General features: G+C 48.4%; 1 protein-coding gene across 1 annotated transcript in view; it reads right to left on the bottom strand.

Moving 5' to 3' along the window:
* The window catches only part of tmem38a (transmembrane protein 38A), a 106,919-nt gene extending 95,449 nt beyond the window's left edge, over positions 1 to 11,470 (bottom strand). The window contains exon 1 of the mRNA XM_072482856.1: positions 11,136 to 11,470. Within this exon, the coding sequence (XP_072338957.1) occupies positions 11,136 to 11,259 (124 nt within the window). The 5' untranslated portion in view covers positions 11,260 to 11,470. The remainder of the gene's footprint in view (positions 1 to 11,135) is intronic.
* Between the last annotated feature and the right edge of the window lie 7,764 nt (positions 11,471 to 19,234).

Below are 19,234 nucleotides of genomic sequence, written 5' to 3'. Positions count from 1 at the left end.
TCACATCTCTGCTTTTCGTTTGCAATGCTGTAAGTTCCTTATCTTCGAGTACCTGTCCAGCTCCTTTATAAAATGATTTAAGGAATCAGCTTCTAAGCCCTTTTCAGGTAGAGCATTAGGATCCAGCATACAAGACGAGTAGTAGCTGTGTTACTAGACTTGTGACTCAGAGACCTGGATTAACAGTCTGGAGATATCAGTTCAATTCCTACCATGGTAACTGGAAAGTTTAAATTCAGTTAATTAAATAAATCTGGAATTAAAAGCCTTTGTCTGGATTCTCCACTTCTACGGCTAAGTGCCAGCTTGAATGGAGAATCCGCGGGAGGCTTGCATCCAAAAAATCGGCGTGAACCCCTCACCGATTCCGGAACCAGTGAGAGGCTAGCACTGGCGCTGATTGGAACTCCCACCTCCCACGCCAAAAATAGCTGGAGAATGACTGGGTCCCGGGCCGCGCATGCGCCCGGCTGACGACCTGCAGTGGTTGTGCTGTACAACATGGCGTTGGCCGTGTGCGGACCCAACCCGCCATCCACGATCCCCCCAGCCCACCCCCTGGCCACCCCCCACCAGCCCTCACAGAAGTCCCCCCCCCCCCACCCCCAGCCAGCGGCATGGATCTTGGCCAAGTGTGGCGGCGCTGGACACAGTCTGCAGTTGCCACGCCGGGTTCATGATTTGTGTGACCACATGTGGTCCGCACCGTCGGGAACTCAGCCCATCGGGGGCGGAGCATCATGAGTTGGCCGGCCGATGAGGCATTGCGACTGTGCATGCCGTGCGTCACGATGATGCCATTTCGGAGGGGGAGAAGCATGGCTGACCAGCGCCGGCCCCGATTTTGGTGTCGGAGCCCATTCTCCGCCCGATCGCCAAACACGATTTTTGTGTCAGGCAACGGAAAATCCCGTCCATAGTGTATGTAATGATGATACTGATACACGATATATGCCTCACTTACATAGTTTCCTTAGGGAAACAAATCTGCCGGCATTACTTGGCCTTTAATAAGGTCCAGAGCCACAACAATATGATTGGCTCTTAACTGCCCTCTGAAGTAGCTAGCATGCAGTTGTCTCAAGGGTATTTAAGGATGGCAGGTAATAAATGATAGCCTTGGCAGTGATGCCCATATGCCATGAGTATTTCTTTTAAGCTTCCAAATGAAAAAAATTATGTCATCTCCCTTCTAGACAATTGTCCAAATTTAGAATCTATTAGTTATTGATCCACTTGCCAAAATGGTCTTTTTCACTATTTACTTTATCAAAATCTCTCATCATCATATTGAAAAACTTTATTAGGTCACCTCTTAACCTTCACTGTATCCAGGAGAACATCCTTAACTTTTCCAAATGTCTCTTCATATCTGAAGTCCCATAATGCTGGTAACATTCTCTGCTATTGTATCTTTCCTGACGTGTGGTGCCCAGAATTGTCCACAACACTCCAGCTGAGTCTTAACCAGTGATTTATAAAGTTCTAGTATGATCTGTTAGCTTTTACATTCTGTTCCTCTACTTCTGAACCCAAATAATCCATATGCCATTTTGACCACCTTATTAATTTGCCACATCACTTTTAAGAATTTGTACACATGAACACCATGGTCTCTCTGCTCATCTACACTTTTAAAAATGGTGTGATTTATAGTCTTTCTAGATTAGTCCTCCAGAAATACATCATTTTACACTTTAAAAAATATATTTTTTAATTCTCCTTTTTCACATTTTCTCCCACATTTACACCCATCAACAATAAACAATAATCAGCAAGATATGTCAGTCCCCATAGTAACAACGATCCCATTCGCCCACCAACCCCCAAACCTCAACCCGCATGTTTACATAAACAAATGACAAAAAGGAATCAGGGATTACCCGTAGTCACCCTTAATCTACACAGCCCCCCTCCCCCCCACCCCCACCCCCCCAACTAATGTTCGATGTTATCCAATTCTTGAAAGTGCATAATAAATAGTGCCCATGACTTGTAGAACCCCTCCGAGCTTCCCCTCAGTTCGAACTTAACCTTCTCAAGGGTCAAGTATTCCAACAGGTCCCCCCGCCACGCCTGCTGCTCTCCATCCCAGCAGGATCCGCCTTCGGGCAATCAACGAGGCGAAGGCTATGATATCTGCCTCCGCTCCCATTTCCAGTCCTGGCTGGTCCGACACCCCGAATATGTCCTCCTGGGGACCCGGGTCCAGTTTCACACGCACCACCTTGGAAATTACCCGAAACACCTCCTTCCAGTTTGGTCCTGTCCTAGCTTTGGACAGGACCAAAATATATGAACGTGATTCGCGGCCCCCCCCCCCCTCCCCCAACGCTCACACACATCCTCTACTCCTTCAAAAAATCGGCTCATCCTCGCCCTCGTGAGGTGCGCTCTATATACCACCTTCAGCTGTACCAGCCCCAACCTCGCACATGAGGTGGAGGCATTCACTCTCTGGAGCACCTCACACCAGACCCCCCCTCCTCTATAACCTCTCCCAGCTCTTCCTCCCACTTTGCTTTGATCCCTTCCAGTGGTGCCTTATCCTCTTCCAGAGTAGCTCCGTACACCGCTGACACTGCCCCCTTCTCCAGTCCCCTTGTCGTCAACACCGCCTTCAGCAATGTGGAGGCCGTTCCTCTGGGAAGCTCTGTATCTCCTTCCTGGCAAAATCCCGAACCTGCATGTACCTAAACACTTCTCCCTGCTCTAGCCCATACTTCGCTTCCAGCTCCCTCAATCCTGCAAACCGACCCCGAAGAAACAAATCTTGTAGCGTCTTAATCCCCCCCTTCTCTTCCCATTTCCGAAAACTTCCATCCCACCTCCCTGGCTCAAATCTGTGGTTTCCCCCGAATCGGCATTTCCCTTGACCCTAAACCCAACCCGAAGTGTTGGCGAAACTGCCTCCAGATTTTCAATGAAGCTATTATTACCGGACTCCCTGAATATTTCCCCGGAGCCATCGGGAGCGGTGCTGTTGCTAGTGCCTTCAGCCCCGACCCCCTGCACAAACTCTCCTCCATTCTGACCCACTGAGAATCCACCCTCTGACCCAGCTCCGCACCTTCTCCGCCCAGTAGTAGTACAACAGGTTCAGGAGACCCAAACCCCCTGCCTGCCTTCCCCTCTGTAGCAGCACCTTTCTCACTCTGGCCACCTTCCCTCCCCATATGAATGAGGTAATCCTTCCCTCAATCTCCCTGAAAAAAGACTTTGGCAGGAAAATCGGTAGGCATTGAAAAATAAACAGAAATCGTGGCAACACATTCATTTTAACCGCCTGTACCCGACCCGCCAGTGACAGAGGAAGGCCATCCCAACTTGCCAGATCAGCTTTCACTCTCCCCACCAAACTAGTGATGTTGTACCTGCAAAGCCTCCCCTACTCCCGGGCAACCTGCACCCCCAGATACCTAAAATGAGTCCTGCTTTCCGGAATGGCAGCCCCCCCCCACCCCTGCCCCCACCCCCGGCCGAGACACCACAAAGTACTCACTCTTGTCCAGGTTCAACTTGTACACCGAGAAAGACCCAAATACCCGCAGTAGCTCCAATATTCCTCCTATCGACGCACTCGGCTCCGACACATACAGCAGCAAGTCGTCGGCATATAAGGACACCCTATGCTCTATCCACCCCCCCCCCGCACTATTCCTTTCCATGCTCCCGAACTTCTCAATGCGATGGCCAACGGCTCAATCACAAGTGCAAACAGCAGGGGGGGACATAGGACATCCCTGTCTCGTCCTACGGTGGAGAGAAAAGTATCTCAAACTGATATTATTTGTGCGGACACTCGCCTTCGGTTCCTTATATAATAGCTTTACCCAGTTCGCAAACCTTGGTCCAATCCCAAACCGCTCCAGCACTGTACCCCCATTCAGGTACCCCCATTCTACCCGATCAAACGCCTAAATTCCTAGGTTCAAATTCCGAGGGGTGCACATCTCCAAAAATCTGTCCTGGTCCACCCACGTCGACGCTACCACCAAGAAAGCACAACAGCGCTTACACTTCCTCAGGAAACTAAGGAAATTCGGCATGTCCACATTGACTCTTACCAACTTTTACAGATGCACCATAGAAAGCATCCTATCAGGCTGCATCACAGCCTGGTATGGCAACTGCTCGGCCCAGGACCGCAAGGAACTTCAGAGAGTCGTGAACACCGCCCAGTCCATCACACGAGCCTGCCTCCCATCCATTGACTCCATCTACACCTCCCGCTGCCTGGGGAAAGCGGGCAGTATAATCAAAGATCCCTCCCACCCGGCTTACTCACTCTTCCAGCTTCTTCCATTGGGCAGGAGATACAGAAGTCTGAGAGCACGCACGAACAGACTCAAAAACAGCTTCTTCCCCACTGTCACCAGACTCCTAAATGACCCTCTTATGGACTGATTTCTTTAACACTACACCCTGTATGCTTCATCCGAAGCCAGTGCTTTTGTAGTTACATTGTACATGTTGTGTTGCCCTATTATGTATTTTCTTTTATTCCCTTTTCTTCTCATGTACTTAATGATCTGTTGAGCTGCTCGCAGAAAAATACTTTTCACTGTACCTCGGTACACGTGACAATAAACAAATCCCAATCCAATCCAATCCTTCTCGGCGTCCAATGCCACAACTACCTCTGTTTCCTTTCTTTCCGCCGGTGCCATAACAACGTTCAAAACCCTCCTAATGTTCGAAAACAGCTGCCACCCTTTCACGAACCCCATCTGATCCTCCCCTATCACCTTCGGAAGGCACACCTCCAGACTACCCGCCAGTACCTTCGCCAACACTTTTACGTCCACATTCAGAAGTGATATGGGCCGATACGACCCACACTCCGTCGGATCCTTATCTTTTTTTAGTAACAGGGAAATCGATGCCTGCCCCAAGTTTGCGGCAACACCCCCTTCCCTATCGCCTCCTCAAACATCCCCACCATCAGGGGTGCCATCCTATCCTTAAATTTTTTATAATATTCCACCGGAAACCCATCCAGCCCTGCCACCTTCCCCGACTGCATCCTCCCAATCGCATCCTTTATCTCCTGCTCCACTATTGCTCCTTCTAATGTAGCCCTGTCCCCCTCCCCTAGCCTCGGGTACTCCGACCCATCTAGAAATTCCTGCATCTCACGGTCTCCCCTGAGTGGCTCTGACTTGTACAACCTCTCATAAAACTCCTCAAAAACCTTGTTAATCAGCACTGGGGCCACCACCAACTTCCCTGCCCTATCCTTCACCTGAAGAATTTCCCTTGCCGCTGCCTCCCTCCGTGCCTTATCTCCATGTTCATAAACTGCACCCCTTGCTCGTCTCAGTTGGCGCACCGCCTTCCTGGTGGACAGTCGGTCGAAGCTCGCCTGTAGTTCCTTCCTCTTTTCCAGCTTCGCCGGGTCCCCATCCTCTGCATACCTCCTATCTACCTCCACCATCTCATCTATTACCCTCTGCCGCTCCAACCTCTCCTCTTTATCCACCCTGGCCTTAAACAAAATTACCTCACCTCTCACCACCGCCTTTAGAGCCTCCCAGACGACTGCTTTCGACACCTCACCCGTACAACTGAAACCTACATATTCCTTAATTACCTTTTCAATTTTCTCACAGAATACTTGGTTCCCCAAAAGCCCCACATCCAGTTTCCACCCCGGTCTCTGCGCTGCCCCCTTCTCCAGCACCATATTCACCCAATGTGGAGCGTGATCTGACACTGCAATTGCAGAGTATTCCGACCCCTTGACTCCAGCCAGCAAAGCCTTCCCCACCACAAAAAAGTCAATCCGCGAGTATACCTTATGGACCGCTGAGAAAAACGAATACTCCCGTTCCCTTGGGTGCAGGAACCTCCAAGGGTCCACCCCTCCCATTTTCACCATTAGCCCAGCCAGCGCCTTCGCCCCCCCTGATGGGACCAGCGAACGCGGCCGTGATCTGTCCAACCTTGGCTCCTGCACCAAGTTCCAGTCCCCCCGCACAATCAGCTCATGCATGTCCAAGTCGGGAATAGCCCCAAACACCTTCCTCGCGAATCCCACATCGTCCCAATTGGGACCGTATACACTTAACAGCGCCACTAATCTCCCCTCCAGTGCCCCTGTTGCAATCACATATCTACCCCCCTGATCTGCCACCACCTTCTCCATCTGGAAGCGTACCCTTTTGCTGACCAGCACCGCTACCCCTCGAGCCCTTCCATCAAATCCGGAGTGAAACACTTGGCTAACCCAGCCCTTTTTAAGTCTCACCTGGTCCTTCACCCTCAAGTGAGTCTCCTGCAGCATTGCTACACCGGCTTTCAAACTTTTAAGATGTGCAAGCACCCTTGACCTCTTGACCGGACCTCCTAGCCCTCTCATGTTCCACGTGATTATCCTTACTGGGGGTCTCTCACCCCCCCCCCCACCTTTCTTATCCACCATCACCATACCGCCGGGCCCTGCCCCATAAGCCTGACCCGCCCCTGTCCATTGTTAACATCGAACCCCTTCCCCCCCTCCCAAGAACCCCCCCTACAAAAACATCCCCCAACATCCATCCCTCCACCCCCTCTTGCTCGCCTCGTAGGCCCATTGAAGTCTGCTATCCAGGCTCCAACGTCCGCAGTCCTCCTCTCACCTCACCCCCGTTCACTAACTGACTTTAGTTAGCTAGCGCGGGTGGCTCCCCCCGCCAAGACCTCTCGCCCCCTTCCACCCAGTCCCAGAGAAAGAAACACCAAAACAAACCCAATAATCCAACCCCTACAATTCACTAACATAACATTTAACCGTCGCAACACAAAACGCCATTAACTTGAACTCTGTAACAATGCAAAGAGAAGTAAATTTCAATACAAATCAGTAAAAAGAAAGTTGTAACATTTGTACATTTTCCAGCCGCTCAAACACAGTCCACAGTCTCTCTTCCAGTTCCGCTCTTCACGTCTGTCCCAAGCCTTCTGCCCTCACGAACGCCTCAGCCGCCTCCGCTGTCTCAAAATAAAAGTCTTTGGCGTTATATGTTACTCTCAACTTCGCCGGGTGCACCACACCAAACCCTTCTTGTACAAAGCCGCCTTCACTCGCCCCCAAACGCTGCTCATCTTTTTGCCAACTCCACCGTCAAGTCCTGGTAGATCCGAACCGCAGTAGCATCCCACAGCACCTCACGCTCCTGCTTCGCCCAGCTTCATACTTTCTCCTTCATGCAAAACTTATGGAAGCAGATAATTACTGCTCTTGGCGGCTCGTTCACTTTGGGCTTCGGCCTTAATGACCGATGAGCTCGGTCTGGCTCGTACAGGGTGGGGCTCCCACCCTCCCCCATCAGCTCCACCAACTTCTTAGCAAAGTATTGCGTTGGCCTTGGGCCCTCTGTCCCTTCGGGCAAGCCCACAATTCTCAAATTGTGCCGCCTTGAGCGGTTTTCCAAGTCTTCCTGCTTTGCTCGGAGTCCTCTGTTAACCTCCACCACCCTCCGCAGCTCGTCCCCCATCGAGGTGACCTGGTCGCTGTGTCGTGTCACGGCCTCCTCCACCTCCTTCACCTTCTCGCCCTGCTCTCTCACCTCGGCCGATGCCTTTGCCACCTCCACCCTCATCAGGCCAATTGCCTCCTCCACCCATGACCTCAACACGACCGCCATCTCTTTCCTCAAGGCCTCCATGTGCCTCACCAAACCCTTTTCCAGCTCCACCGCCATCACCTCGGTCATCTTCTCCACCGTAAGTAGTGCGGCCCCGCCTTGCAGTTCGGCTTCCGCCATCCTGTCAACACTTTTGCTCGTCTTCTCCTTCGGCGGCGAACCTGTGTTTCCTCCTTTCTTCGACGCTGCTCTTCGCATCCTTTAGCGGCTTATTGTTTTTTATCTTCTTTGTTTACTCCTCTCTCCCCCTTCACCCTCCTGCCCTTCATCAATCTGACATTCTTCTTTTTTGAAAAAAAAAAGGGGGGGGAGAAAAAAAAAACTTTCACCAAACTTCCTTAAATCTTCTTTCTTTCTCCTCTGCATTCACCTGGGACCAGGCTTCAACCTTCTTTCTTCTTCCTAGGTGGGAACCATCCGACGTGGAGCACCCTCCCTACATGGTGCCCTGGCCTCGGGCCTGTCGCCTCGGCCTCCTCATAGCTCCACCCCCGCTACTCTGACCTGCCGCCCGACACCCGCGCGGGGTTCTTCGCCGGTTTTTAAACCGGCCCCGCTGGCTGCTCGTGGTGGCCCCAAAGGCCGACGACAGTCGGGGGGTGCGTGAGGACTCGGGGATTTCCCCGAAATCACCACGAATCGCGGCCACCGGTGGGAGCTCTTGTTGTTGCGGCTGCCCTGCTCACCCACGCCACGGAAGCATCCATCATTTTACACTTAAGAGGACAAAAAGAATATTGATAAACAAAGAAAAAAGAAAATACATGTTTTAAGTCCAAAGATGTATAGATTAAGTGGATTAGTCCCTTAGTCCAAAAGGTTAGATGGGTTGCAGTGATAGGGTGGGTGTGTGTGCCTAGGTAAGGTGCTCTTTCGGAGGGTTGGTGCAGACTCGATGGGCAGAGTGGCCTCCTTCTGCACTGTCGGTATTCTATGATTCTTTAAAGTGTATTAAGTAAAGGAGGGGGAGGGCTTGGACAGTATTGTTTTTGAAGATGTTTCAATTGCATAAAAATACAATGCAGTGGAGGCTGCTTCGTGCAGGTGCACTAGCTTAGCAGCCCTGGTCACAGTGTCTTGCTGCTTCGGCAGGCACGGTAACTCCACCAGCCCAATAGTGGTGGCGGCTCTTCGGATCTGGGGCCAGTGGAGGAGGCATGTAGGGGAGGTAAGAGCATCGGTGTGGACCCCAATCTGCGGCAACCACCGAATTGCCCTGGGGAACATGGACAGGGGGTATCGACTGTGGAGGAGGGCGGGGATTGTGAGGATGGGGGATCTGTTCCTGGAAGGGAGCTTTCCGAGCATGAGGGTGCTGGAGGAGAAGTTTGGGCAGGTGAGAGGGAACGACTTTAGATACTTACAGGTGCGGGATTTTGTACGCAGACTGGTGCCGTCCTTCCCACGTCTCCTGCTGAAGGGGAGGCAGGACAGGGTAGTTTCTAGGGGAGAGGTGGGAGAAGGTAGAGTCTCAGATGTCTACAAGGAGCTAATGGGAGCTGAGGATACGCAGACCGAGGACCTGAAGCTTAAGTGGGAAGAGGAGCTCGGGGGGGGTGGAGGGGGGGGGGGGGGGGGGGAGATGGAGGACGGTGTCTGGGCAGAAGCCCTGAGCAGAGTAAACACGACCGCAACATGCGCCAGGCTCAGCCTGATCCAGTTTAAGGCCGTGCACCGGGCCCACATGACGGTGGCCCGGATGAGCAAATTCTTCGGGCTGGAGGACAAGTGTGCTAGATGCGCCAGAGGGCCGGCTAAGCATGTACACATGTTCTGGACGTGCCCTAAACTCGGGGTATTGGCAGGGATTCGCAGATGTCATGTCCCGGGTATTGATAACTGGGGTGGTAATGAGCCCTGAGGTGGCAATCTTTGGGGTTTCGGAGGACCTGGGAGTCCAGGAAGGGAGAGAGACCAACGTTCTGGCCTTTGCTTCCCTGGTAGCCCAGCGACGAATACTGTTAGCATGGAGGGACTCAAAGCCCCCGAGGGCTGAGGTATGGCTATCGGACATGGCGAGCTTTCTTGGCCTAGAGAAAGTCAAGTTCGCCTTGAGAGGTTCGCTACTGGGGTTCGCCCGAAGGTGGCAGCCATTTATTGACTTCTTCGCAGAGGAGAAAGCATCAGCAGGGGGCGGGGGTGGGTGGACGGGGGCTAGGGTAGAGTAGAGGAGAGTTGGGGGATATTGAGGCAGGTCCTTGCGTGAACAGAGCCGTGGTTTGCACTGTGTTTAATTTGTGTCTTGACTTCTCTTTTTTTGTACTGTACAATGTCACTTTTTCTATATGCCTAAAATACCTCAATAAAATTGTTTGTTTAAAAAACAATACAATGAAATGGACCACAGGCTCAGAGAGCTGCATTCCTTTACACAGTAAGTGCCTAATCTCAGCTGTGCTAACATGGAAGACCAAGAAGGAAAATGAGATCTTCCTATTCCTGCGCCCTATCTTGGCACGCACACTTACAATGACCTTGCAGCGGACAGACTGACCGTCTCTCCTTCAGATGGGATGTGACACGGGCAATTCAACATTGGAGGGCACGATCCCAAACTAACTCCATGATCAGAGAATGTTGGTCTCTCATATCAACACAGTTGCTCTTCAATTGGAAGATCTTCTAATTCAATTGTTATTTATTAATTCCCTGCCCCACAGCAATTCAAGGGAGTAACATTTCAACCTCTGACCAGAAATACTCAGCTGAGCATTAAAGTTTTTTTTCTTTTAGATTCCGAAACAATCTGTGCTTTTTATTCCCCTTTTGAGTTGGAAATTGTCTGGTTATGAGACGCATGTGAAAGTTAAGCTTGTTGCATCTATATTAAGATTAGTTATGTGCCTTCATTGCCCCTACTGGGAATTAGCAGGTACAATCCAGACAGCTGCTGCTATTCTTGGACATTACTATTTATTCTCTCCTCTTTTGACACATCAGGAGATTCCTGAAGGTTCTCACTCCCTTCCCCTCCCTGTAAATGTCACAAATACCCCCCCCCCCCCCCCCCTCCGGTCTAATGATAATTTGATTGGGTTTTCAAGAGTCGATGAAGCAAAATAAATGCAATTAATGTAAATAGCTAACTCCAGCGAACACTGAGATTCATTTATAGCAGCATGCATCATTGTAAATAATTGTATGGAAACATAAATCCCACTCAGGAGGTGTGAAGGGACACAGAGTGCGCTCCTGGACCCGCGTCCGGCTGATGTCCTTCGATTTCTGGGACTAACGCTGGTCTTCCTTACGACCTGGTGTGGTTCTGATCAAGAACAGTCTAAATATATAAGGACAGAGTCACACGTTGGGGCGCGTCGCTTTCAGCTTCAGGTAAAAACGCCCCTTTTGCATTGCGAAACACAGCGAATTCCACCCAGACTGGGCTGGTCACCGCAGATGTACAACACCCCCGCCCCCCACCCCTCAACCAAAACATACCCACAATGGTGACCCCCCCCCCCCCCCCCCCCACTCAATACAACAATGAGAGTGAAATACACAGACCTGATTCGTATTTCAGGTAGAGAATGGACACGATGTAATAAGCCAAGTCAAACAGCGGGAACATGGACATCTTTGAAAAATAAAGAGCGACTTCGCTCAGGTTCAGCACCGCCAGGATATCCATAGTGAGGGAAATCGGAGTCTGCAGCTTCTGATTGTGATTCCGATCGGTGCTTTGGCCAATTGGCTCCGAGTCTTGTCTCCAGTTCCTCGTCTCTCTCTCTCTCTCTCTCTAATGCCTCCGTCTCTCTCTCCCTCTCTATAATCTATCTATCTATCTGCCTTTCCCCAGCTGCGGTTGACAGTGTAACTGCCCCAACCCAGCCCCCTGGGCTATCACAAATAACCCCCTGACGTCACGCACACAGCACACAATTGCACAGCTAACGTGTGATCCAAGCCAATCAGGGAGTAAGTGTAACTGCAGCCTCCCCAGACACAAAGCACACACAGCCCCTAAAAAGGCAGCAGAGGAAGCAGTCAGCCAGGCTAACAGCCCAGTCACAAGCCAGGCTTGATTAAATTAAACTGTCCCCATTGCAATATGATCACTGGCCCCTTGGAGGCGCCTGACTGGCCTCGAACTGACTGTCATCAGGGTAGGGTGGGTACCGGGGCGAAAGCAGGCCACCTGGACCCCGCGCACATACACGCTGACTCTTAACTCCTTCCAACCTGAATCCAAAATGCACTTTTGGAAAACAAAGATAAAATAATGCAGATGCTGGAACTTTGAAATAAAAAAAGAACATGTTGCGAATACTCAGCAGGTCAGGCAGCATCTTTGGAGAATGAAACAGAGTTATTATCTCAGCTGGTTGATCTTTCAGATCAGAACTCCCTCTGGACGATCACCAAGGGTGCATGGGGGTATTGAGAGTCCGGAAATAAATCATTCCTGGAGGAGTCAAAAAACGACAATCTTCCAAACCATACTCCATCCCCTTTACACAAATATATGAACACACACAAATATATATGAACTCACCTGTTCTCTCCACACATGCTAACTGACCTTTAGAACGTTTCCAGCATTTCCTCTTTTCAATTGTATTAAGACATAAGCACAGCACTTCTGTTTGTATTAAATAACATAAATGTAGTGAAGAACTTGCATCTCTATAGCACTTTTCATATCCTCAGCCTATGCCAAACACTTTACGACCAGTGAAGTAACTTTGGAGTGTAGCTACTTTTTAAAAAAAATTAGAGTACCCAATTATTTATTTATTTATTTCCAATTAAGGGGCAATTTAGCATGGCCAATCCACCTAGCCGGCACATCTTTGGGTTGTGGGGGGTGAAACCCACGCAGACACGGGGAGAATGTGCAAACTCCACATGGACAGTGACCCAGTCCTGGACCTCAGTGCCGCAGTCCCAGTGCTAACCATTGCACCACGTGCAGCCCGGAGTGTAGCCACTTTTGATTTATTCATTTATGGGATGTGATTGTCACTGGCTGGACCATCATTTATTGCCATCTCTAATTACCCTTATGAATGTGGTAGTGAGCAAATGTAGGAAAGTTAGCAGGAAAATTTGCACACAGCAAAGTTGCACGAATAATAAAGAAACAGAAAATCTGTTCTGGTGGTGTTGACCATGGGAATAAATATCAACCAGCATGCCTTGCTGGTGTGTACATAGATATTGGAGGAGGTCATTCAGCCCATCAGCCAGTTCTACCCAGCAATTAGATCATGGCTGATCTATATCTTAACTCCGTTATACCTGCTTTAGTTCCATATCTCTAATATGCTTACTTAACAAAATTGAACTCTCAGTTTTGAAAATTTTAGTTGACTCAACAGCAAGTTCCAGATTCACACTTCCCTTTATGTGAAGTGCTTCCTGACATCATGCTTGAATGATCCAGTTTAATTTTAAGGCAATGTTGACTTGTTCTGGATTCTGCTACCAGAGGGAATACTGTCTCTCTATCTACTAACTCCTTTCAGAATTTCAAACATCTCAATTAAATCACTCTTTAATATGCAAGGGAACACAAGTTTAGTCTACATAACCTGTCTACATGGTTTATCCCTTTTAGTCCCAATATCATTCTCAGCAATTTCTGCTGCACCTTCTCCAATATAATATTCCTAATGAATTGTGCTCAGAATGCTAAATGGCAACTAATCAGAGCTTAATATAACTGCAACATACCTTCCATCCTCTTGTATTGCAGCCCTCTTGAGTTGAGACTAATATTCTATTGATATTTTGTTTGTACCTGTCCACCTGCTTTTTTATAATTTATAAATTTAGAGTACCCAATTATTTTTTTCGATTTCAGGGGCAATTTAGGATGGTCAATTCACCTACCCTGCATATCTTTTGGGGTGAGACCCACGCAGACACAGGGAGAATGTGCAAACTCCACATAGACAGTGACCCGGAACCGGGATCGAACCCGGGTCCTCGGCGCCATGAGGCAGCAGTGCTAGCCCATCGGCTTTTAATGATTTCTGTATATGTATAGAATATATTTAACATCCACCTAAAAGAGCACACATGGCTTGCTAAATATCTCATTACCCCTGTCAATGCCGTACTCCCTCATTCACCAAAGTGTCACCAAAGGTAACACCGGGAGAAAGAACAAGCAATAGGACCATACACTCATTGGTAAAACAACTGGGTGATTTGTGTGATCTTCCAGCTCAGATACTTATTTTCCTGAAAGTGCAAGTAAAGGTAAATAGAGCCATTAAAAAAGGCCAATAAAATGTTGACTTTTACATAGCGAGACATAGAATAGAAGAGATAATGATTCATTTTCTTTGACTGCACCTCCAAAGCCTGCGACTTCTACAACCAGAGGGTCAAGAGCAGCAGGTGCATAGGAACACCACATATTCAAATTCCCTTCCAAATCAAGCATCATCCGAACTTGGAAATATAATTCTATTCAATCATTGTTGCATAATTTCTGGCTCAAAATTCTAGAATTCTCTTCCTAACAACCTTGTTTGTACTGACACCTCATGGACTGCAGTGATTCAAAAAGAAGGTCCACGTCCATCTTCTCAAGGGTAATAGGGATGACCATTAAATGCCAGCTTTGCGAACATCACCAATATCCAGGTTCGGCCACAGTTGGAGCCCAGCGGGTAGTTTTGCTTACTCATTATGGAAACAATATGAAAATCACAGAATATCCAATGTAAATTCACAAAGTTACTGCCAGAGATGGGAAACTACAGATATTAGGAGATATTTGAGATACTGGAGCTATATAATAAGAATAAAGAATGTGAGAGGAGTTCAGATAAAAACTTTTTTAAATTATGAAGAGACGTGACAGAATGACTTGGGCAAGACTAACTTCCTCTGATCGTGCATCAATCACAAAAAGATAGCATGCAAATTCACCAGGTAGCAGGGAAGAAAAATGGAATGTTAGTCTTTATTTCAAAGGGAATGGAGTATAAAAACATGGAAGTCTTGCTAAAACTATATAATGTACTAGTTAGAGCACACCTGGAATACTGTGAACAGTTTTGGTCCCCTTATCTAAGGAAAGATATACTGGCATTGGTGGCTGTCCAGGGAAGGTTCTCAATGTTGATCCCGGGTATGGAGGTATTTTCTTACGAGGAGAGGTTGAGTTGGTTGGACCTGTACTCATTGGCTTTTAGAAGATTGTAAGGCGACCTTATTGAGACATATAGAATTATCAGGGAGCTTGACAGGGTAGATGCTGAGAGGTTGTTTCCCCTTGTGGGATAGTCTAGGACCAGAAGGAATAATCTCAGAGTAATGGGTTGCCCATTTTTTCTCAGAGAGTAGTGAATCTGTGGAATTCTTTACCGCAGAGAGTTGTGGAGGCTAGATCATTAAGGGGCTGTTTAGCACTGGGCTAAATCGCTGGCTTTGAAAACAGACCAAGGCAGGCCAGCAGCACGGTTCAATTCCCGTACCAGCCTCCCCGAACAGGTGCCGGAATGTGGCGACTAGGGGCTTTTCACAGTAACTTCATTTGAAGCCTACTTGTGACAATAAGCGATTTTCATTTCATTTTTCATTAAGTATGTTCAAGGCTGAGATAGACAGATTTTTAATCAGTAAGGGAATCAAGGGATATGGGGATGAGGCGAGAAAGTGGAGTTGAGGATTATATCAGATCATCCATGATCTCATTGAAGGGCGGAGCAGACTCTATGTGCCAAATGGCCTACTTTTGTTCCTATGCCTTATGGTCTGGAGTGTGACAAGTGGTAATCAGGTTCAAATTATTGTTAAAGGAGTGGTAAGAGAAGGTAAAACATACAAAAATAAAAAAAGGTGGACAGGGAAGGTGGACAGGGAAGAGCAAAAGGAGACTTGTGTCTGTTGCTAACTTTCTCCTTGGTTCAATTGCTCTGTTTTATTACCTTTGCTCTCGAGTCGCCAGGTATCTTTATGATACCGCCACGAGGTTCAAGTCCGAGTAATGATCAATAATCCAGTACACCGATTAGTAAGATTCAAATCAAAGCACATTTGTTATACACAGTAATCGCTACTCATGCACAAATTATACGTCTAAGCTACTTCTATAACTAATAGGCCTATACTTAACTTCAGACTGGTCCACCAGGTCAGGGGAACAAATGGCCTTTCGTTCGGGTTCTGAGTCTGCGGGATTCGAAGTTGGTACGGATTGGTAGCTAGGAGCGTCTATCTCGTAGCGAGCGTTGAATTAAGACTTACTTCTGTCGGGGGTCACTGCACCGGTCACGGTCAATATTGGTTCGTGTTGCTGGGTGACCCGGGCAGGACGCAGAGGTGAAGAGGTGAAGAGAGCGATTTGAACTTGGGGCTTAACTCTTATTGTCCCCAGGGGCTTCCCGCCTTTCGGGGCGGACCCTGTACCTGGTCCCAAGTGATTGGACTTTGTCCCAATCGCTTGGTTCGATTTCTCCAATACTGGAGCAGTTCCCTGATCGATGGGCGGTCTTGAGGTGCTCGTTCACCGCCTTTGTGTTGGCTCCTGCTGGCGCCGAGGAGTCTGGCTTTGCTTTGTGTGTCCAAAATGTTACTTATTGTTCCCGGGGATTGCTCATCAGTTTGCAGATGGCTGCTACATTGTTATGCTGATGGTCGCTGGTATCGATGTTGTCTGGCCTTTGCAGAGGTAAATACACAGCAAACCTGCAGCTCCTGGTTTCTGTCTATGTTGGCTGACTTTCCCATCAGCCTTTGCCATTCGCCATTTTAAATCAGGAGCTGGCCAATTTAGGTGGCTACACTCCCTCCTTGTGATCCTAACGCGAAGCGTGAAGGATCACATAACTACGTTGCTTTCCATTCCCTGACCCAATGAGCACTTCTTTCATGGCCTCTACACTGACCATAACTATGCAAAAAAATTTTAACTGACAATTCTAAGGGGCGCTATGGCAAACAGGGACATGCATTACAAGACAAAAAAATGGGAACCTCTAACTATCCTTAATACACTACACTCACTTAAACATTTCATCACTCTAACTTCCTCGACCATACAAACAAAATCATAGCAGTTTATACACATTTTTCCTGGCTTGGCAGTCAAGCTCAGGATCGTACAATTGCTCATGAACACTTCTGAACATTTCTTTATTTACAACAAAAACGCAAATGAATGCTCTTTATTATGGATCGCGGGGGTTGGGGGTCTGGTCGTATCTGAAAATAGGGGATCTGATCCTATATACCGGGGTGCGAGCGCGCTAGGCTCTCCTTCTCCATTTTCAATGATGCATAGTCTGCACGATGCAGCAGAGTATCGCCAATACCAACAAGGATTCTATCAAGTAGGACAGGGAGTACCAGGTTATAAACCTGGTACACCAAGATGGTGCGGTGTCGCTGGTGACTGGGCTCTGGCTACTGTGGGGAAGTGAAACATTAATGGCTGGGGGGCTTGAGATCATGGGGTTCGCGTTCGCGCGCAACCAAATGTCCATTGTGATGATGAACCATGCGAAGGAAGTCCTCATGGTGCTTCTTCGTTCACTTCTCCTCTCTTCTCTTCTCTTCTCTTCTCTTCTCCGGTCCTGGAGCTTCTGGAGTTCTGTGGAAACAAGCATAGTGTCTGTAACTATCTTGGTTTAACATCTCGTACGATAGTCTGTCTGTCCTTTAGTGCCAATTACTCCCTTTATAATTGGTCACTATGTGTGACTCCCTCATTTTTTTTTCAAAAATCAAATTTTAGGACAAGACACAATTACAAATACTGAACCAGTGCGAGCCGTCTCGCAGACTGTGTGGTTTACTATCCAAATGTTTCAGGATGTAAATAGCATATGGTAGGCAACCTAAGGGTTACCTGAAACAAAACAAAACTTTTTGAACTAAAACTTTCCAAAATGAGGTGCGTATGGGCCGCGACGGGTAAGAGTTGGATGGAGTCCCCGGGTAGGATGGCTACCAATACCGTGAGACCCCCTACCCAAGCGTAGCTGACCAGAGGGGGGGTTCCCAGGTAGGGCGGGTCCCAAGTCGTTTCTCCACTGCCTGAGCAACCGACAAGAACGGGCAAGAAATGTAGTCATCGTGGGGGGTTGCCGTAGTGTTCTATCTTCGAACCAGGAGGGCAGTTACGAACGGGCGTGTGGCATCTGTCGACAGATGAGTTCGGCTGAACTGGAGTCTGGGACCTTAACAAGTCTCTGTGGGCAAGTCCTCAGAGGTTTCTGCCGAAAGGGCGTGGGGCGGTGGAAAAAAAAAATTCCGGTCTGACATACAACATTTAACAAAACACTACAAACAACATAAAACATGCTGCAGGTTCCATCAGAAAGGACACCGTTTCTCCCAAGCGGGTCCTTTTAAACATCATCTGGACACCTCAGTTATCGGTTGCGAACAGGGTCGTAAAGGGGTTCTCGTTTTGGGAGTCAGACTCAAGGCCGTCATCTTCTCCCGGATGTCAAACTCTTGAGTGCTGGTTTCTGTCTATGTTGGCTGACTTTCCCATCAGCCTTTGCCGTTCGCCATTTTAAATCGGGAGCTGGCCAATTTAGGTGGCGACACTGTCCAATGAAACAAAATTAGCTTCATAGTCTCTCACACGAGTGGTCAAAGCTCCTTCAGTTATGCAAAATAACTAATTCAAAAGCAACCAGGTTGCTCACAGAACTGTCCAGGACATTCATCTGTATCATGGCAATCCTGGAGGGTTGGCAATGCCAGGTGCAATATACTTGTTAAATGCACAGAGATGACAAGAGCACATTCCTGTTTTAGGAGCTAATGTGGCTCCTCAGACTAAACTGGATTTGGGCGAGGGGCTGTGGGAAATTCAGACGTGGCAGGAGTCTGGCCTCAAATACTTTTTCAATGGTTTTAAAATTGTGGGAGGTGGAATGCCAGCTGTGGCTCAGTGAGTACCACTCGTACCTTTGATTCAGGAGGCCATGATTCAATACATAAACTAGGTCGATACGCCAGTGCAGGACTGACGGAGCACTGCATTGCCGGAGATACTGTCTTTCAGATGAGATGTTAAACCAAGGCTCATCTGCTTAGAAAATATCCCAAGGCAAGAACAAGGAGCTCTCCTAGGTGTCCCAGACAATGTTTATCCTTCTAGCAATATCACTAAAAGTAGATAATTTGGTCGTTATCACATTGCGTTTTGATGTGGAGATGCCGCCGTTGGACTGCGTGAGCACAGTAAGAAGTCTTACAACACCAGGTTAAAGTCCAACAGGTTTGTTTCGATAGCTTTTGGAGCACTGCTCCTTCCTCAGGTGAATGAAGAGGTATGTTCCAGAAACATATATATAGACAGATTCAAAGGTGCCAAACAATGCTTTGAATGCGAGTATTAGCAGGTGATTTAATCTTTACAGATCCAGAGATGGGGTAACCCCAGGTTAAAGAGGTGTGAATTGTGTCAAGTCAGGACAGTTGGTAGGATTTCACAGGCCAGATGGTGGGGGATGAATGTAGTGCGACATGAATCCCAGGTCCCGGTTGAGGCCGCACTCATGTGTGCGGAACTTGGCTATAAGTTTCTGCTCGGCGATTCTGCGTTGTCGCGCGTCCTGAAGGCCGCCTTGGAGAACGCTTACCCGGAGATCAGAGGCTGAATGCCCTTGACTGCTGAAGTGTTCCCCGAC

This window comes from Scyliorhinus torazame, chromosome 18 (genome assembly GCF_047496885.1).
Source record: "Scyliorhinus torazame isolate Kashiwa2021f chromosome 18, sScyTor2.1, whole genome shotgun sequence".
Lineage (NCBI taxonomy): Eukaryota > Metazoa > Chordata > Chondrichthyes > Carcharhiniformes > Scyliorhinidae > Scyliorhinus > Scyliorhinus torazame.
The sequence above is the reverse complement of the archived record's forward strand: the minus strand, read 5'-3'. Positions and strand labels throughout refer to the sequence as shown.